At 40.6% G+C, this 21,944-nt stretch overlaps 1 protein-coding gene across 3 annotated transcripts in view; it reads right to left on the bottom strand.

Annotated features, from left to right (window-relative positions):
• Positions 1-21,944, bottom strand: part of SACS (sacsin molecular chaperone) — a 67,326-nt gene that overhangs the window by 24,239 nt on the left and 21,143 nt on the right. For 2 of the 3 annotated variants that reach the window (XM_062615203.1, XM_062615202.1), the window contains 4 exons: positions 19,357-19,908; positions 8,688-8,838; positions 5,831-5,918; positions 3,334-3,419 (listed from right to left, as the gene is read on the bottom strand). In XM_062615203.1, coding sequence (XP_062471187.1) covers positions 3,334-3,419; positions 5,831-5,918; positions 8,688-8,838; positions 19,357-19,379 — 348 coding nt within the window. In that variant the 5' untranslated portion in view covers positions 19,380-19,908. Of the gene's footprint in view, positions 1-3,333; positions 3,420-5,830; positions 5,919-8,687; positions 8,839-9,107; positions 9,266-19,356; positions 19,909-21,944 lie in introns of those variants that run through there. The other variant, XM_062615204.1, reaches the window with a different exon arrangement.

The raw sequence follows: 21,944 nt of genomic DNA, 5'->3' as shown, positions 1-21,944 counted from the left end.
TCAAATTTGGAGGTCAAATTCCACACACAAGCAGTTATAAAGTTAGGAAACAGCCTACTAAACTGTTACTACTATATTATCCCAAATCAGAATTGTACAAGTCTCAAAACAATGCAGAAAAAAAAATTTAAAAAAAGTAAAAATCAAAGTTTGCTGCTGAGCCCACACAACAGTTGAAAACCACAGTGAGGCAGCAAATCATAGAAGGGCAATACGCATCACTCTTTACATCAAATGAATTCCATTTAACACTTCACAGTACGAACCAACCATTCAAGACCCACAGTGCTCACTTCTAACACCTCTACAGCAGAGGGCTGCAAAACAGTTCTGACCAGAAACTGTAGATAATGAACCAAGAGAGCTCACCTGCTGAATGAAGCACACAGTTCTAGACAGAGGCTTATACTGATTATTTGTTAAAGAGTGTTACCAGTGGTGAGAGCTATGAAAAACTCTAATTAAAATGTCAACAAACTAGTTCTGTAAACACTACCATTAACAAAACATGCCCACCCAGTCCCATTTACCTCAATAGCATTATACACTGCAGACTAATAAGAGTGATTATAAATAACTACAGGATTAGAGCTTCACACAGTGATCTATTTACACTGAATCATCAAAGTGTACCAGGGCTCCAAAGATACACATTCATATATACAAATAAACACACACACACATCTGAGTGCATGTTTGTGTGTGTGTGGAAGTTTGGCATACGGAAGTATCCCAGCTGAGTTGAAAAGCTATGGAAGTAAATCACATCACATCCAATGTATTCATACAACATAACTCTCAGTCAATTATTCATAGCAGTAGAAGACTTGCTAGCAAGATTAACCTTTACTTAGAACTAACACATCAACTAGCAGCAGGTATTATAGATTAGGCTGCATTCTAATGTACTGTTGACAGTAAAATAAGCTCACTGTTATCTAATATCTGGTTTCAAAACTGTAACCCCTCAATTTTTCACTTTGTGACAGTATATTCACTCTATAAGGCCTTTCTCACAAGTAAACAAAATACATTGTTTATAATGTCACTAAAATTTTGAAGCATGAGGTAGCAAGAAATATACCCACAGCGCAACATAAATAAATTTTTAAAGAATTTCTCTCCATAAGGTACTTAACTACAAAAAACATACAATTCTTCCAAAAGAATAATCACAGTAATCATTCAAGGTTATACTGAAAGACAGTGAAAGCCTCTAGAAATATTAAATAAGTATGAAAGCTACCATGTAGTCAGAGACTTGCATTCATGCTGTGGCACACACAGCTTCTCCTATATTCAGCTGCAAAAGCATTGTATTTGAAGAATCCAAACAGTGAAATGAATTTTAAGAGATCAGCAAAATTCCTGGTAGTAATTCCACCCTAACAGTCTGTTAACTCTAAATTGTAAACCATGAAAAAAGGAACATTTCTACTTTCAGATTTACCCACCCAGTTCCTAAGGACATTAACTTATTTCTTCATGTTGGAATGAAAATTTGGGTTTAATTTGTTAAGGTCTGAACCCTTCATGATGCAAATGCATCTTACAGATTCAACTAGTACTGGGAAACAGTAAAAATGTTAAGTATTCCATCCAATGAACAAACACTGCTCATAATATATCCAGCATGCAGTTTGCCAAAACCACTGAAGATATGCTTATCTCAAGCATTCACACTAAGAATAATAACTTGTTCCACAGTTGCAAAGAAAACCTTCCAAGAGACAGCAGGAACTGCCAGCAACTGTCACCATTTACATTTGTGTGGTTTATATATATGGATAAATATATGCATGTACCTGCACCAAATCCCATTAGAACCTAGTATTCACACATACATCTCCTAACATCCATGTGATGAAGCATTCTGGATAAGAAATGTAACATCCAACTATGAGCTAATCACTGCAGGTGCAATTAAAAAAAATAAAATAAAATATCAAATTGGCACTTCCAGATAGCAGCATAAGAAGATACAATAAATCAGACAAGGCATCTTCTAAAGGTACCTGTCTTTCCCCTCATGGGACTTGATGAATTTAGAATGATCTGTATTTTTTCAGATTATAGGATCTTAGAATGGTTTTAGTTTGAAGAGACCATAAATATCATCTAGTCCCAGCCTTCCTGCCATTGGCAGAGACATCTTTCACTAGACAAGGCTGCTCAAAGCTCCATTCAACCTGACCCTGAATGCTTCCCATGACAGGGCATCCACAACTTCTCCAGCCAACCTGTTCCAGTGTCTCACCACACTCATCCCAAAACATCTCTTATGTCTGACCTAAACCTATCCTCCTCAGTTTCAAACCCTTGCCCTGTCACTATATGTCTTGGTATAAAGTCTCTCTCCACCTTCTTTGTAAGCCCTCTTTGTTATATTTAAAAGCCCTAATAAGGTCTTACCAGAGTTTTCTTGTCTCCACAGTGAATAAGCCCAATTCTCTCAGCCCTTCCTCACAGGAGAACATGCTCCAGACATGTCTGAAGTAAGGTGAGGTAAACTCCACTTTACTGAAAATTTTTTTAGTGCTTAAATAAATGTTGTCATTTACATCGTTAGGTTTGTAAATAACATGCAATGCTCAAATGTGGAACATCACAACATAACATGCCCTACTGTTTGTTGCATGCTTTGAAGTTGTCTGAACCAATGATAAAAAACCATAAAGAACACTAACCACAGTTCAGAAAATCCTGTGACATCTTTTCTCATAAGAACCAATGTCTGGACTAAAAATGTTTTTCAGCCCACATAAAACTGATGTGTTCATTATTCTTGTCACTCTGGGGCAAGTCTCCCAAAAGACGTTCAACGATTCCCACCATAAAAGCCTTCTTAATCTAAGAATGAAACTTTGCAACACTGCCATAGTCCACTGAGGAAAATTAATTTAGGCACCAAGAAATCCCACAACAAAATCTAGTATTAAAGTCTCCAGCTTATCCCAATTTTAATACTAAAATAACACTTTCCAAATTTTTTATATACTATTATGTATACTATATAGCTTACAGCAAACAAGCAAAATAAACATTTTAGATAAGCTTACATGAAGTACATCATGAAGTCTCTGATTAAACTGTAACACCTGTGTTTTGGTTTTGTTTTTTATAACTTACAATGGCATCTGTGACGTGCAAACTCAGAAACGTTAAACCCACAACTCACTCTACCTTGTCCACAGAAATAGAAACATGTCTTTCCCATACTGGAATGAGTATCTAATGAGGTATAGCAACTGCAAGATTTGATGGAAAGTGTTACATTAAAGGCATTATGTCACACATATTAAATGACTGCTAAAAATACTATTTTTTGTATACCTTAAGAATCTGTCCTCCTTCTGGGTATCTTCTTAAGATATCCTTAAGAAAATCAACAAGTGGTGGTGTTGTTTGTCCAAAACGACCTAAAACCAAACAAAAACCAATCCGTGTATTATGCTACTATGCACTGAATTTCAGATTAAAAAATACTCACTAAACATTTACTAACAATTTAGAAAATTGTTTTAAATTAATTCAAGACCTGATACTGTTAAATCTTGTATTTCCAAAATCAACTGTAGAAAAACATTATGTATTTTTTTATTTAAAAATTAAAATAGCAGTCTTGATGTTAAGGTCAACATATTGTTTCATATCTAAATTAAATCGATTTGGGAGCTAAATCTTTGCATCAGTTATACCCCAACTCTCATTACTGGATGTTTTAAATGTAGCAACTGCTAAAGGACTAGTACTCTTTAAGCACAAGGACAGTATTCTAGGGCAGCAGTGGCTCTAACTTTTTTATAGCCAGTGACGATCTCTACTGACAGCTTCACAGAGGCACAGTACATCTCAGCTCCAGTGTAGACTTCATGATCTGGCATACTGTGTGCCTGGTGCTAGCTTTGGTGTTAACCTGGGCTTCACACTGAAGGGAAAAGTCACAGAAAGGTACTACCAAGCACCATGAAGTTCTGCTCTAAAAGGACGAGTCTATCACAAAAAGAAATGTTCTGTACTCTTCAAACTCCAGTCTGAGACTAAAGGGCAGCTCCCTAAATCCAAACCTCTAAAACATGTGCTTCAAATAAATATTCACAATACAATCCCCACAAGGAAAACAGACTCTACTGATGGCCCATCTATCACTTCCTTTTAAAACATCCCTTTAAAAGTTACGAATAAATTAATTATTCTCTCTCTCCCCCCCTTCTACATACATGTGTCTATAAAGTACAGATTCAAACACACACATACATACATTATATATATTATAGAATAAAACATTTTAAAAACAAAACCGCCACAGAATCCCCAGCAATGTGGGGAAAAAGGAGATAGATAACTATATTTGCTGGGAAAACATCAAGTAAAAACATTAAAACAGTTTATGACATTTTCGTATCACTCTATGTTTAAGATAACAGCACCAATTAAAATAAAAACTAAGAAATTCCAACTCACAGCTCTAAGTGTAGAGAGCATTTTATTATTTTTATAGTATACAGAAGCATATGGAAGTCAACATGCAATATGCAAACTTCTCAAGTAAGGTAAACTGATCAATAGTAGGAAAGTCTGGGTGTTTCTTTTCTTAGGAGAAATTTTCTTAAATCAAGAAACCGATCTCCAAGCCTAACTTGGGCAGGCAGGCGGAAGTGTTTAAACAACACATTTCACTATGGGAACCACAAAAACAGGCAAGTTAACTTTTAAGTGACAGGACTGAAAATAGACATCATTCTCTCTTTACATCTAAGAGCAAAGCTGCTCTACTTAGGTCACAAAAATTACTCTGTCTGGAGATCATGACTTACTCCATCCTATCAAAGGCTGAACTGATTTTTCTTCAGTATTAGCGCTGATCATATTTAACACAAAACTGGTTCCACAAATCTGAAGGAGAAACTTTTTCCCCCAAAGGTAGTCAAGCATTGGAATGGGAACCAGGAGAGCTTGTGCAGTCTCCATCCTTGGAGGGTTTCCGAACTCAACCAAATCAACCCCTGAGCAACCTGGTCTGACCTCAGAGCTGACCCAGCTTTGACCAGAAGGTTCTAGGGAATGTGACCATAAACTTCTGGCTAATACACAAACGCTTCACTTCCCTCTATCATTAGAAAACCATAATCCAGTATACTCATGGCTTACACACACCAAATAAAATATCTGCATGAAAAGAAGGGTTTCCTTCTTCATCCTACCATCCCATTAGCATTTATTTCCCTCTCTTACAATAAAGTTACTGTTAAAAGAACACCGATGATAGCAACCAAGTAACATAATCATTACAGATTTTAATTGGAACATTTCTCAAGATATTCAGGTATTATAATATAAGATACCATACAAACAAATATACCTGCTATTTTTTGTAATAAAAATGTAACTAAACATACAGAATCAAAAGAAAAACATGCAAACCAGAAGAATTCAAAAGCTTTCCACCAGTGTTAGTCTTCTACACAGTGCTGGCTGAAAAGATATCCTTTAAAGTAGTTGAATTGCTTACAAATATTCATCTTACTTTGTATGAGACAAGGCAGATACTAACACTACGGCAAGACAAGTTTTACTGATTCCAAAGTACAGCAATATTCTAATTTCTACACATGAAATTACAAATAAAAAATTAATCACCTAGGCACTCAGAAAGAGAAGTTTAATTTCCTGGGTCAGAATGAAAAGAACAAGTGAAGGGATACCTAGAACTTAAAAGGAAAACAACAGCTTCCCATTCAAAGCGAAGAGTAATTTCAAATAACTCCAGATTGCATGAGAAAATGCTTTGACCTTCCAGTTTATGAAGAGAGACAAGTATTTGTCATACCTCCTCCTTTCAACCCTTTTGACTGAAGCTTCAGAAAAACTTGATTTTGAGATCTCTGAAGATCAACAATCTTGATACCATCAGATAACTGAAATAAAAAATAAGATGGATCTTGATCAGAACATTCTGCGGCATGAATAACTTACAGTAGCTCCATTTCCTACATATTTATTCTAAGAAGTTTGGATTTGTCTGTAAGTATACAAAAACTATAAAATATCCAGTATTCATTTAGAGCAGCACTTTAAGTCCCTGAGGTCTAGGATGGCCTCCTTTGCCTAATGATACTCCACAGCTGAAGTATCAGTTTGTTAGTAACAGGATCAGAAAAAATGGCCAGAAGCAAAACAGGTGGAAAAAATGCCTACAGAAGTATACTAAGAGCAAGCCATGGCCTCCCATTTTTACATTTGAAAAGTTTCATGTTCTGGGAACTTTTGGAAGCATACAGCTAAAGCAGTTATTGTTCTAATGTGCATGTGCATAAAGAAAACATTTACAGGAAGTAGATAGACTATGTACTCCAAAAAGTAAACAACTGATATTCAGTTTCATATGAGTTTTAAACTAAGCAGTATCGGCTCAAAGCAGCCAGTCATACAGAATGTGTAAAGACAAAAGTACGTCACATAAACCCCCTGAAGAATTCGACAGCCTCATCTCCTCATTATATGCTTCATCTCCCCTCTACCTCTCTGTATTCACCAGGAACATGACTGAGAAACTGGGGCAAACTAAGCAAGAAATTCCTCAGCAGCAACTGGGAAAACTACTTAGTAATCATAGCACATGATTTTTTTTTGTTTTGCAATTCTAGTTTCATATTTTATGTGCATCCCAGTCATATACGATGTGGTGCTAAAATAGTCATGTATGACATGATATGTTAAACCTAATAATAAATTTCCACATAATATACATTAGTCACAGTTTATAACACAGGTCAGAACTACTTCCTCACTTGGATGGGTAAAAACAAATTACTAGAAAAATGCTTGTACTTACACATAGATGCTTACAATCTAACTACATTTAATGAGCAAAAGACAGTCCTAGCTCACAGTATATAAACATAACCTTAAAAAATAATAAGAAAAAAAAAGTATGTTCCTTTTTACTTACACCAGTTTTAAGTACTTGCAACAGCAGTGCATTATAAGTTCCTAAAGAACTTGAGCTGATCTTGCCTCAAGATGTAAAACAGCTCACACTGCACAACCAACCTACTCAGGACTCACTAAAAAAAAAAAAGAATGCACAGAATGCTGTAACCTGCCACCAAATTTTAAAGAGAGAGAATAACCAAATTTTTTCAGATAGGATTTTTGTACCAGAACACCAGCAGAAACTAGGGAGATTGAATACATTCAAATTAATAGCTCAACACTGTAAGAAACTGTGAGAGAAAGAGATATTGGATTTTACTTAGCATGTAAATTGCAGGTAACACTGTTAATGGGGAAAAAAAATACTGATTAATATTCTACTACCTCAGTAAATTAAAAAGTAATTTGATCCCAATGAACAGGAGTTCAAAAGTTCACAGAAGTTTTCCAAAACTGCTACAGAATATTCCCATGTGCATTCTAGTTTAATATTAATAAATAAATAAACCCAGAATAGCTGTTACACTCTTCTTACTGCCTGTTCCCTGCCAAACGATAGTTTTCTGTGCCAGAGTGCTGCTTAGATATTTGCTTCCAGATGAGTTTTAGAAAGTGATTATACAGATCTCCTTCCAACCAGAACAGGAGGGCCTGGAGAGAACGAAATGAAGGACACACAAAACCAGGCAAGAAAATAAAAAATAAACTACATGGGTAATTTGTTTCAAACCTGAGTCCTCAATGACTCCTTGTGTTGCCCATATAGGTTCTTACAAGCATCTTCAGCAATGCAACAATTCTTCCCTAGCATCATAGAATGGTATTTGGGTTCCAAGGGACCTCTAAAGATCATCTAATCCAACCTCTCTGCCATGGGCAGGGACACCTTTCAGTAGATCAGGCTGCTCCACGCTCCACCCAACCTGACTTTAAACATTTCCAATGGTAGGGCATGTCAGCTTCTCTGGACAACACGATCCAGTGTCTCATCACCCCCATCATAAAATATTTATTCCTTATGTCCAGTCTAAATCTATCCTCTTTCAGTTTAAAATCATTGCACCTTGTCTTGTCACTACAGGCCTTCATATAAAGTTTCTCCATCTTTCTTATAAGCCCACTTTATATATTGAAAGACTGAAATAAGGTCTCCCTGGAAGCTTCTCTTCTTTATGTATTTGCAAGTCCCCCTGCCCCATTTAACCCCAATTTCCAATCTCTTCTCTTCCCTTCTTGCCTCTAGTCATCCCATCCCACCAGTATCTTGAAGGCTCCTGTTTCCCAAGAGTATAGCTAGCAGCATGCCAAGCAGTACTGAAACGGTGACTCCAGGATGATGCCTTAAACAGAACAAAGTTATTCATTCATTTGACTCTCTCCTCTGTACTCAGACCTCAATTTTTAACCCGTAAGAGCTCCTCTCACTGGGATGTCAACTATGCTGTTGAGGTGGGCCAGCAGGTAGAAAATCAATTAAACATGGAAAGGTAGCCAAAGCAAGAGCATCTGCACTGAATCTTCTGTGCCTCCCTGAAGAAATAAGGGTAAATAACATGGATTATGTCGGAAAAGGACACAAAAACTCGAATGATAAAAGCTGGCACCATAAAGAGAAGTACAAGGGTTATCTGCCCGTCCGAAACACCTCCTTGCTTCCTATGAGACCCACCCCTAAGGACACACCGAGACACACTCCGCGCTGCCCTCGCAGCTGGCTGGGGACTTCCAGCACCCCCCGCCGCGCCCCTCACCTCTCTCCCGCGGTGCCACAGCCGCTGCTCGGCGCGGGGAAAGCCGGCTTCCGCGTCGATCCGCGCCTTCACGTCCCCCACTGCGGCGGAAGGCGGCAGCTCGAAGGTCCTGCAGCCCAGGCAGTCATGGAGGACGGTCACCCGGGCCAGCCTGCAACAAAGAGACAAACACTAGCTAAGCAGAGACCCGCAACCGTCTGCCCCGGCGACCACCCTCCGCCTGCTTTCTCTCCTCCTCGGAGGCCCAGGGTACAGGGATGGGAGGGCGGGTGCCTGCCTAACTCTGAGGGGGGAAGGAGCTGCTGGGCCTGCGAGCAGCAGCGCAGCGCCGCACGCCCGCGGCCTCGCCTCTCCTCCTCTCCTCTCCCCTGCCCTGCCGTGCCGTGCCGTGCCGTGTCATCCTGCCCCGCCGCCACTCACATGCCTGCCGCGGCACACAAAGGACCGTTAGCTGCACTGCTGCGGCGGCCGCCGCCGCTCCCCACACGGGGAAGGGGTGTGGCTGCGCACGGCAGACTGAGGGAGAGACTCGCCCGGCGCTCTGCGCCGCGGAGGAAGAGGGAGGAGGGAGCGGGTGAAGCCTCCTTAAAAGCAGCCCCAAAAGCAGCCCCAGGCGCAGTGGCGCCTATGGTAAAGCAGCCCCGGTCCCGGCTTCGCGAAGGACTGTCCTGTGCTCGCTTCGTGGGGCTGTTGTTCCTGCTGCCTGGCGTCGCCTCAGGGAAGGATTGAGCTTGGCTTGACCGGTGATGCGTGTATGGCATAAGGCTGCCAGAGCCGTGACTAAAGCTGGGTTACGGCACGCAGAGCAGTCCTGCAGCACGGCAGGCCGTCAGGGAAGTGTACTGGTGTTCGGTATAACTCCCAGCGTTCAGGCACCACCACATGGAGCACTGTTACCTCCGATAAACATTCCGTTTCTCAAGGATGCAAACTGCGGAAGGAAATGTCATTTCTTTGCTCTTCTGTCAGTCACTCGATTGATCGTGAATATTTATTGGTCTTGATCACCTATGGTAAGTCCTCATGCCAGTTAAAGACTTACAGAAGGTGCTCTCGCTCCTGAACTCAGAGCTGTGAGCTCGTCCCAGTGAGCTAAGTGGACCTTGAGAAACTTGTGGAGGGGCCGACAGAAACCTCTGAGGTTCACCGTGTGCAAAGTTCTGCATTGGGCGCTGTGGGCTGCCCATCAGTGATGGGCTGAATAGCAGCCCTGCTTCGAAGAATTTGGGGGGGTACCAGGCTGAATATGAGGAGGATCGAGGGAAGTGAGTCTGTTCAGTGTTGATGAAGCTGAACCTAGGATGCTGTGACCAGAATAGGATGTTCTGGGCTTCCCCAGTTCCAGATCTCAGCAGAGGACTGCTAACATTGCCAGCGGCCCAAAGCACATGACCTACAAGGAGAAGAGAGGGGGAGTTGAGCTTGTTTAGTCTGATGAGGAGACTAAGGTGCAATACAGTAGCATCCCACAGCTACCTGGGGGGCAGCTGCAAAGGTGATGGAATTCTACTCTTAGTAGTGCCAAGAGGCAATGGCAACAAACTGCAGCTTGGGAGGTTCACACTGGACAAAAGTAAAAAACATGTCACTAGGAGAGTAGCACAGTTACTAGCATGGGTTGCCTAGAGGTGCTCTTCATATTGGCTTAGCCATGGCTGACCTGATCCAGTATTGACGATACTTCTGCTTTGAGCAGGAAGATGGACTACAGACCTCCAGCCGACAGTTCCATTTCTTTCCAGCAGGTCCTTAATTGCAGTCGTTGACTAAACTGAAACATCTATGACTTTTGGCAGTGACAGAGAGTTAAAACTGCTACTTGGCAATAACAGAGACTTTATGGAAGGGAGAGAAGACACAATGAACCTCTTTGCAGGAAGTGTATCAAGTTAAAAAAAGATGAGAAGAAAGCTTAAAAACCACAAAGGTCAGGTGGATCGGGATACAATACAATATCTAGGTAAAGTTTTGCCAGTGCCACAACATCTTATTTCATTCATATTCAGTATTTGTCTATTACTACAGAATTATACGAAAAGGTTAAAATTTTGTGGGTCTGATCCTGCTTTCACCAGAAACAATAAAACTATTTTAACTTTCTGCTTTAGTTTGTTCATTTTCTGTAGTTTTATATCTTCCCACACATCTTCTTCACAGTTTGTCATCACAGAATTATTTGTATTCTCATTCCTTTGGACATAATGCTGACGTCTGATCTACCTTTTTATGTCTTGATACCAAAGGAATATACTACCTGCATAAGGGTGTGACATGAGTGGCACAAATGTGGATGGCTGGGCAAAATGGAAGGATTTGAAACCTCATGCAGTCCCATCCATGTCAGCTACTAAAATAGTCTCCAGACCAGTTGAACTACCAAACCACTTGCAAAATCTAATTCTTCTGCAGCTGGGATCATGGGAGTGATTTAGTGTTCTGTGAAGCATCTGTTTGAATGGGACCCTGGAGACAAACAGAGCTGTCTCAACTAACAGCTACCTCTCTATGCCACACATCTCAAGTGGTGGGACATATTCAGGGGCACAGACAATCCTGCTGTCAGTGATTGACTGAAGTTCCCTAACCCACGTCACATCGCACGACAAGACTATATTCCCAAATTATGTCCTGTGATGGTTTAACATTAATATTGGGGGGGAAAAAGTCCTTGTGCCACAGATTCTATCTAGTATGTGCCCCCTGTAGTAGGAGGGGAAGAGCTGGGAAGAACCAGTGATGCAGAGCTGGAACCGTGCAAGGTTCTGGATAAAGGAGCTGGACTCATGAGCTCTTGGAAAATGGCTATACCTGTTCTTTTTGTAAACCTGTTCCTCGATACAAGCGAGACTTCTTTCGTACTGACAGGAATGAATGTCCCATTTCTGTTTACTGTGGGACACCTTTCATTTGTTTTTGTCATGTGTTTTCTTCTCTATTTTTTTTCCTTTTGATAATATCTGCCTTTGAATTGTGTTTTCTTTCTGTCCATTCAGATAGAATCAAGATATTCATCCTCTTACTACCCTTGTATTAAAGGAGTAAGCATGACTAGGACATATTCCAGTTCTGTCTTTTGGTCATCTGCATTGTTTAATTGTTGTCATGCTTCTTGGCACAGTTTTAACCTGTAATTACCACCAGGCTTCAGGACCATGATCAGGCATGGTTCATAACACAGGGACAACTCTCCACTCTCAAAACAGACAAGGACACTTTGGTTTAGGGCCAAAGACCGTTAAACTTTTTAAACATAAACTGTGTTTTACCACTTACTTACCCTTAGAGTTTTGGCCCCTTTCCTGGGGCCCATCCCATTTTATTGATTGGCTAGCTGTTGCTATTGATAATAATAAGCAAGACTCCCACTGGGAGTGTGTGCAAAGTAGGGCAACAAAGCTGGTGAAGGGCCTAGAGCACAAGTCCTGTGAGGAGTGGCTGAGGGAGCTGGGGTTGTTTAGTCTGAAGAAGAGAAGGCTCCTACAGTATTAATTGCTGATTTTTATCAGCAACATCCTGGCCATTCATATGGCAAGGAATGTAGTATAAATATCCTTTTTAATTACAAAGTGATTCATACATACCCTGTTACCCATTATCAAACTGGTTTTGACAGCTTATGACAGTGACCTTTTAAAGCCTGATCTGTAATAAAAAAAATGCCAGAAAAGTGACTATATAGAAATTACACTGACCAAAAAGGAGTACATGTTCCAGTCTGCAGATTTTCGCATCAAAAGAGCCCTCAACCTTTGTTTAACTTTAATCTTGCTTATCCGTTTGGAAAACAGAACTATGGAAGCTACATAATCCTAGTGAAGTTAAAGGTGTCACATACATGTTTGCTATGCAGAACTCCTATTAATGATTTTATGTGACAATGTAAAAAGAAAAAAGTATTTGACCAGGTGGCAATTTTGTAGTCACAGCAGTTTGGGGAAAAAAAAAAAAATCAAAAAAAAATCACTCTTTTAAATCTAAAATCATTTGGACTTATTTGAGACTTTTTAAATACTATATATATATAAATTCCTATGATAATATTTTTGTAACCACTTTTCCAAGCAAAGGAGCGTTTAGATTTAAGAATACATATGGAAAATTCTCCTGTGGCTATGAGCAAGGCTTCTGTTCGGTTGAGAATGAGGTCGTACAAGAAGGGATATGCAATTAAAAAAAAAAAAAAAAATGAGAGTCTCTACAACATTACCGTATTTTTATGAAATGAAATAAAAGCCATTTTCATAGTGACATTCCCTTGAAACCAGAAAATTCTGAGTTGCAGAATCACCTTATATTTCCCAGTGATTTAAAATAAGTGTTCAGTAGCAGAAAAAGATGAATGCAAACCCCTTTCTTCCTTATCAGTGTGCTTAGAAAGGTGGAATGGAGTCTGCAAAAGGAGTGTATGTTGTGATAAGAAACAAACATGATTAGGTCACTAGTGCAAGAGGAAACTGCTGTAGTACAGAAGCTTCCAGTGCAGCAAAAAACATTCTGCAGTGCTGGCAGGCAAGTAGCAGTGACTCAATAACTATATCTAGATTAGACATAGTGCACACCAAGCAAAATCAAAACTTTCTATAACACACTAAGCACCTTCATTCTTAAATCAATTCCTTGTGTTTCTAACAGATGTTTTAAACATTACATTGTATATGTATCACATTACCCAGAGATTACAGATTGCATTGGTCTTGTAGTCACTGCCAGGAGCTTGCTTTATCCTTGCCTACTAATGCCTTTTCAAGAAGTTTGAGAATAAACCTACCATTGGCTGATGACACATGTGCTAGTCATTGGAAGTCACCTCTTACTGGAAAGTTTCTAATTTATTTGAATAGCTCCATTAACAGAAAAGTATTTAGCTGAAATGGCTGTAGTCCTGTCTTGTACAAATTTAAAAAACAACAAAAAGCCCAAACCTCCCTCTGGCCTGTGAAGCATTTGATTTAAACAAAATATCTGGTTTTGCCATAAAATCTATCACACAATTTAATTAATTTGCTGAAACTGTTTTATTATAGATTGATGCAGTGAGTTTAAACTGGTTCTCATACTCTGTGTTCCTCACGTAGAACCATTATAGATAGCTTCTAAGCAAAATATCTGTATGATCACAGCTTAATGAAATATTAAAGAACTGGAGGAAAGTATTATCTTATTCCTTTGTAAGCTGATGTGTTTCTAAATGTCAAATATCGAAAGAACAAGATCCTTTTTAAATACCAGTAAAAACAAACAAAAGATTGAAGGTCACAGACGCCAGGAAAAGCCATTTGTTTCCATCTAATGATTTTGATCTCTCTGTTATATGCTTTAATGTTCAAGCCAGTTCCTTGATGGCACTAAGCAAATGCTAATGCAAAGTACTTAAAAGACCTATAAAATTTGTTTCAGTTTTATTCTTTATGTGTAAAGAGCAGAGCAAGAAAGCACAAATAAATAAATGATAAAATTTTAAAATCCTCTTAAATTCTGAAGGAAAATTTCCTCTTAGATCTACCATTAGGAAAAGACTACTTTAAATTAAGGCCTCAAAGAGAGGACCTAACCTTACTCAACTATAGTACAGTAACCATTACTCTACAGATTTGAATTGCTAAGTATCACAGGGGTTTCTATTCCAGTTTGTATGAATAACAAAATCCAGTACAAAATGCCTGGCATTTCAAATTATGCAAAAGATTAAACCAAAGTACTGATAAAAATAAACTTTTCAATTGCTCTTTAGAGAATTGCATTAGGAGGGACTGCAGTGTTGCAAGATCTGCTGTTGGCATACATTTTAAAATAAGCAATATGTTAACTGGTGGTGTTTGCTTTTGACAATTGGTGCCAATAAAACTGACAGATTTAGAACACCCACTTTAACCTTGAAACAACAAAAAGCAGAGCCTAAATCTGAAATTGATTTCAAAGCCAAATATAAGTTCCTAAATGTCACAATGAATCTTTGCCTCCATTTAGGACACATGGTAATCAGCTTACCAAAGGTATTTTTTTCTGTACTACCTGTAATATTTTTCTTATTTTCGTTCCAGATATTATCTTCCTACATAAGGGAGAAAAATCTACTTAATAAGTAAAATTAAATCAGCTGTCCCATATTACACATGCATTAAATATTTTAAGAAGCGTTTCTCCATCCCTATTGCTTCTGCATACTGCACCTAATCATGCTTCAAAGTTTCATAATATTTTCAAGGCATCAGTGTACCAAGCCCTATGTATATGGAAAAAATTACAATGTCACACAGAAGGAAATACAAGACATGTAATTTTCGAGAACTATGAAAAGCACAACTCAAAGCACCTCTTCAAGTACCTGTACGTCAGATAGTGGATAACACGTAATGCTAGCTCTGTACTGGCTCTGTATCGGTTCTCCTTCATAACAGGGCCTCATACAGAAGTACAAGCAAAACTTTATCCTTCAGACAACAGAAAGATGAGTGGCACAGAGTAAGAAGCATGAGACATATGTAAGGCCTAGTGAGAGGAAGGGAGGAAAAGGGGAAGAAATGACACAGGGCATCCTCTTCTGGGAAAACAGAAATGTGAAAGGGATTCCTGCGTTACATGACAAGTCCAGTCACACAAATCTAATAGCTGCGATATTGCTCCAAACACTACGTGAGTTGCATAATGATTCATTGGGAATTGCAGGCTGTGTTACCATGTCCTATACTATGTAAAGTAGCATGGAGTAAAACATCAAGTACTTTCAGCCTCCTACACCCTCACTGCTTTTCACTCTTCTTTCCAATTTACTGGTGGAACTTATGTAATTGCCTCTTATCCTGGTTCAGATGGTATTATCCAATTTAAAAAGTTATTACTATTTGAGTTGTTTGAGCTAATTTGGGTCATTTTGACAGATTTGAGACACAAAGCAACTGTGATACCTTCAATATGGAAGAAAGAAAACTAACTCTATCCCAGCCAAAACCAGGACAGTATGTTAGCCTGTAGCTTCAGCAAGGATAAGACTAAATACATCCAAACAACTTCCAGTGAAATGGATGGTAAAACTTTCACTAGTGGGGGGCACAGTGCTTTTGAAACTGTCATAATTGTTGTTTACATCTCTGTACCTCATACATACATACAGTATGCCCCTTGGTATACCTCTCTATATTTGGACACAAGAAGCAGGGAATGCAGAAGTCAAGGGAGTTTTCTACAAAGGTTAAGGAAACTGAGATGGGGAATAGGACACCTATAGAGGCTACAGAGCAAATTTTTAGATGTACAACAGGTTGTATGCTTATTTATGATGCCTATATATTATATATTATGCTTATTTATTATTAGATATAAGAAAGAACTTCTTTACTGTGAGGGTGGTGAGGCACTGGAACAGGTTGCCCGAAAGAGTTGTGAATGCTCCATTTCTGGCAGTGTTCAAGGCCAGGTTGGACAGAGCCTTGGGCAACATGGTCTAGTGTGAGGCGTCCCTGCCCATGTCAGGGGGTTTGGAACTAGATGATCTTACAGTCCTTTTCAACCCAAACCGTTCTATGAATCAGTATGTGTTTCTATTTATACATACCTATGGAAAGAGTTGGTTAGAATCATAGAATAGTTAGGGTTGGAAAGGACCTCAAGATCATCTAGTTCCAACCCCCCTGCCATAGGCAGGGACACCTCACACTAAACCGTGTCACTCAAGGCTCTGTCCATCCTGGCCTTGAACACTGCCAGGGATGAAGCATTCACAGCTTCCTTGGGCAACCCATTCCAGTGCCTCACCACACTTACAGTGAAGAGCTTCTTCCTTATATGCAATCTAAACTTCACCTGCTTAAGTTTTACTCTGTTACCCCTTGTCCTGTCACTGCAGTCCCTAATGAAGAGTCCCTCCCCAGCATCCCTATAGGCCCCCTTCAGACGCTGGAAGGCTGCTATGAGTTCTCCATGCAGCCTTCTCTTCTCCAGGCTGAATAGCCCCAACTTTCTCAGCCTGTCTTCATATGGGAGGTGCTCCAGTCCCCTGATCATCCTCGTGGTCCTCCTCTGGACTTGTTCCAACAGTCCATGTCCTTTAGATACAATATGTGTATTATTGTAATTATGTAAAATCTCTATTGAAATATTAGTATGACCTAAGTGCAGAGTTAACTAAGCCTTTGTTAACTTCTCTTCCATTAGCCTGCTTGTGCCTATCTTGAACAGAAGTGGTATCACTTAAAAAAAAGTTTCAGCATAAAGGGTTTCAGTCAGTGAAGACTGGATTAGCAGCTGATGGGCTGTGGTAATTAAAGCTTCAGTGTGATTGTATCCCATCTGAGCATCAGCACTGCAAGTGCAGCAGTGTACTCACGGCCTCCAATCATGGACCAGTTTAAAGCACTTCAGTACCCAAAGACTTTTTGTGGATTCATAATAACCAGATTAATGGCAGCATGTGATTAACACAGACTAACTTTGCAGCACAACCCACTTACAATGTAATCAATGAAGTCTTTTTAAGTAGCTAGAAAAACTTTTTTTTTATGTATATATTTATTTTTATTCCATCCACGTGATGTACAGAGAGTGGAACAAGGATGGGAAGTTAAGGCAATTGCACCCCTATTACCATTAATTGATAGTAGTAGCAAATACATATAGTGAAAAATTCTAAAGTTTCAATGTTAGAACATGAACTGGAAGTCTGTATTTTAGCTAATGTCTTTCTATATACTGCACAAACTCCATGAAGCTCCAACTGGAGGCACAGTCTTTTTATTATAGACACTGTAAAATAAATAAAGAATAAGCATAAAAGCTTGGCTCTGCTCCCAAAAGCATCTAATTGCAGGGGTCAAAAGACATGCCAGAGGAAGGCCATACACCAAAATTTCAGAAGCAAATTAATTTGGTGCAATATCACAAGGGCACAGGGTCTGCTAAAGCTAAACTTCAGGTTAGACATACAAAGCCCTAATTTTGCACACCAATTTGAAAATTGACACTTGACTACCTTTAAAGAGGGAAGTACAATATCAGTGTTAAAGTTGAAGGCTGGGCAAAATATTGTAGCAAAATCTTTGAGATCTGTAATTTTTTCTAATTGACTGATACTGGAATGAATAAAAAAATACAATGGAGATTCTGAAATACCACTACATAGTCTAATGTAAACTCAATTTAACAGAGACTTGCATAAAACCCATAAACTGCATGGCACCAAATGAGCAAAAATCACTACATAATTGATATGACAAGGTATTTGTCATTTGTGATCTTGGTGGAACAAAGCCCATCATTTATTAGTATCCAAGAATGTCAATATTGAAATATAGGATTCTACAATTTTAACAGCATGAATAATGCTTATCATAAGAAATCTGCTTTTAGCAGAAAGATTGAGCTCTTCATATTTAAAAGTCAAGTATGTCAAGGCAAGTCTGCTCCCCTCTCCCTGGCTGTAACTCTGAAGCCCCACCTCTGTCCAATGCACAGTCCCCAGCTTGAATATTGCCTCTGCAGCTCAGTCTAGGACAATCCATACTTTCCAGCTCTTATCCCTGGCAGTTCTTTAGTTTCATCTCTGGTCCCGTTTCAGGCCTCGGTGCCAATGAAGATTACCATCAGTCTTAGTCTTTATGAGGGAACTTCGTGTCTTACTGAATTATAGAAGAGCTTGCTGCACAACATGCAATGTCTAAACCTCAGAGATTTCTGAGGTTTTTCATTTACATTTACAATATTTACACAGGGGGGATGGGGAGGGGGGCAGTTAAGTAATCTAGAAGAAAAAGATTAAAATCCCCTGTCATGGTTTAAGCCCAGCCAGTAACTCAGAGCCACGCAGCCTCTCTCTCACTCCCCCCCTTTCCTTCCCCCTGCTCCCAGAGGGGTGGGGAGGAGAATCGAAAGAATGTAACTCCCACGGGTTGAGATAAGAACAGTCCAGTAACTAAGGTATAACGCAAATCACTGCTGCTGCCACCAACAATAATAATGATAAAGGAGATAACAAGGGAAGAGAACGCAACCGCTCACCACTCATTGACCGATACCCAGCCCGACCCTAGCAGTGATCTCACCCTTCCAGGTAACTGCCCCCAGTTTATATGGTGGTCATGACTTGCTGTGGTATGGAATACCTCTTTGGTTAGTTTGGGTCAGGTGTCCTGTCTCTGCTTCCTTCTGGCCTCCCCTCCAGAGGGGGGAGCATGACACTCACAAAGTCCTTGGTCAGAGTAAACATTACTGAGAAGCAACTGAAAACATCGGTGTTATCAGCACTGGTCCCAGGCTGAAAGTCAAAACCACAGCGCTGCCCCAGCTACTAAGAAGGAGAAAATGACTGCTACTGCTGAACCCAGGGCACCCCCAAATTTACTTTCATGAATTTTTGCAAAATTACCCAGGAAGCCAGTGGACCAGACCCTGAAACAATAGGCAGCTGTTGCTAATAACTTTCTGCCACAACGCAAAGCTCACCTCCTTAGTACACAGGAAAAAGCAGAGGCTGCACATTACAGTTGCACATCAGTGGGCATTCTGCAGACTGCAAGACAGAAAGTAGCTACAAAAGTAGCAATTTTGTACAAATACTAGGCAAATTTCAAACTCAGTCTTAAACACTGACCGTGGCTGTTTGAGCAGGAACATGTCAGCCTAACAAAAAATTCCTTCAGGAGTTTTGCTTGGTTGTTTGTATGTTTTATTTTTTTACCTGTTCTTATCCTCGGTCTCCATTGTCTCTTTTTCTTTGATATCTTCCTGATAGGAACATGAAGCAGATATTGGACTTATAAATTAGCAAATTAATTTTTAATCTTCTTTGTTTGGTGGCTCATCATCTCTTCAGTGGGCACTAGAAAGCCCAAGCATGTGAAACTAACTCAGTGTTCACTCCATTCCTGAACTACCGAAGATGTCTGTGTGCTTCACTGTCTGCTGCTTCTCCAGTTCTCTTTTAAAGCCACTTGCTAAATTCTTCACAGAAGTTCATTCTCTTGTGATTAGGAACAGACTTAAGAGGACAGGTCCCAGAAAGCAAGGAGTTATTGTCTGGCTTCTTTAACTGAATTCAGGCTATGTTCTTGTGCAATTGGTTTACATTTATCTTCTGGAGGAGTGGAATTCTGGAAGCTGCTGTTTCTACTTTGTCTTCCTTCTTTCTGGGAACAGGCACAGTTGAAATAGCATTTGTGAGGGCCAAAGTCTGACCTGTCTTCTCCCTCACACCTGCTAGAAGACACGTCTTAACATCAGCTCAGGAGTTCTGGAATAAGAGACAGAAAAGGGGTGAGCCATTAATACAAAGCAGAATTGAACTGAAGGATATGGAAAAGTCATTTCCTCTGAGAGCATAGCTGCAGTTACTAGTATTATGTGAGTCATGATGCTAATTATAGCTGCCTTGTGCATTACAGTACTTGTAAGCACATGGAGAACTGAAAAAGAGCAGTGAGGTTTCCTGCTTCTCCTCCAGTACAATGTCAAACAATCAGTACAATAATGAACACACGGAGCTGTAAGTATACTGAATAAATGGGCAAGTTTTCTATTTTTTTGCTTTGTCCCAGTATCTGCTTATAAAAAAAAAAAAAAAGCCTCTAGGATGTATATTACAGGCTTGACATAAAATTATGCCATCAAAGAAAATGACAAGATCGACAGAACATTTACAGAGAAGGATTTTGCCCTTCTGTTCAAATGGCTTGCAGCTAGGAGAAGAGATTAGCCAGCTTGCAATGACTTTCCATAAGGAGGATTCAAGGTCTTCCCAGCTAACCCCCATTCCCATCTATATAGGTCAACATCTACCCTATGCTGCACATACCTTCAGAAACTATTTCCTTCTAGCTGATACACCAGAATAGTGTATAAGTGAGACAAGGCATGTGCTGTCAAGCAGCAGAAGATGTTTCATTCAGTATACATGTTATTACCCAAAGGGGATATGTTTGAGAGCCGGAAGGTCAAAAGTGGTATTCCATTATTGTTGTGCATCTGTGCAAATGTAAATCTGTCTCTGAGCCTCTGACAGTGTTGGCAAGTCTTTTCATAATATGCAGTTGTGTATGTCCCTCTTAAGACAGTAATGCAGAGACATTCATTCCTGACACAGAAAGGGAAACAACTGTGGCTAAATCACAAAAGATGAGCTACTAGACTATGTGTTGTGATACTGAAATACACATGGTACGAAAAAAGGAGGGTAGAATTTGTGGCTTGAGTATCTAAAATTTTTTTAATACTTAGAAATAAGGTCCTTTCCAACCCCAACTATTCTGTGATTCTATGATTCTATTCAGGTAGTAAATGAAATATCAAAGTATACAGACTGAAGATGAATTCTGAATGTACGTTTGCCGTGAAAAGCATCATGGAGAATTTAACATAGCATAATGTGTTACTAAATGTTGCAGAATGACTCTAAGAGCAGGACCATAGAGTTCTGGAGGACTGTGCAAGCAAGGCCGGGGATGGCCCCCACAGGTGGCTGGAGACCGGACCTGGGAGGAGAATGTGGAGGAAGCTGTGGGGGCTAACCAATACTGTTATGCCAAGAAGGAGTGGCTGAATACCACTCCTATATATGTGTGAACTGCGTCACAAATAAAGTAGAAGTTGCTTATCACCCATATTGGGTTGGCCTGTCTGCTTCTCCTTGCCGCTTACAAATGGCGCCCGAACAGGGACGCAGACTACAGGGCCCTGGTCGCTGGGGATCCGGATTACAGGGCCCCGACTAGCGGGGACCCGGGATACAGGGCCCCGGGCAGCGGGGCCCGGATACAGGGCCCCGGGCGATGGGGACCCAGATACAGGGCCCCGACTAGCGGGGACCTGGATTACAGGGCCCCGACTAGCGGGAACCCGGGATACAGGGCCCCGACTAGCGGGGACCCGGATACAGGGCCCCGGCTGACGGGGACCCGGGATACAGGGCCCCGGTTTAACGGGGACCCGGATACAGGGCCCCGATTTAACAGGGACCCTAATACAGGGCCCTGGTTTAACGGGGACCCGGAATACAGGGCCCCAGTTTAACAGGGACCCTGATACAGGGCCCCGACTAGTGGGGACCCGGGATACAGGGCCCCGGTTTAACGGGGACCCGGATACAGGGCCTCGGTTGACGGGGACCCGGGATACGGGGACCCGGGATACAGGGCCCCTGTCGACGGGGACCCGGATACAGGGCCCCGACTAGCGGGGACCCGGAATACAGGGCCCCGGTTTAACGGGGACCCGGAATACAGGGCCCCGGTCAACGGGGACCCGGAACGGCGAGTGAGCGGCGCCGGCGGC

This window comes from Pezoporus occidentalis, unplaced genomic scaffold (assembly GCF_034315485.1).
Source record: "Pezoporus occidentalis ecotype Australia unplaced genomic scaffold, CSIRO_AGI_Poc_V1 ctg18, whole genome shotgun sequence".
Classification (NCBI taxonomy): domain Eukaryota; kingdom Metazoa; phylum Chordata; class Aves; order Psittaciformes; family Psittacidae; genus Pezoporus; species Pezoporus occidentalis.
This window is presented reverse-complemented; position numbering and strand designations above follow the sequence as displayed.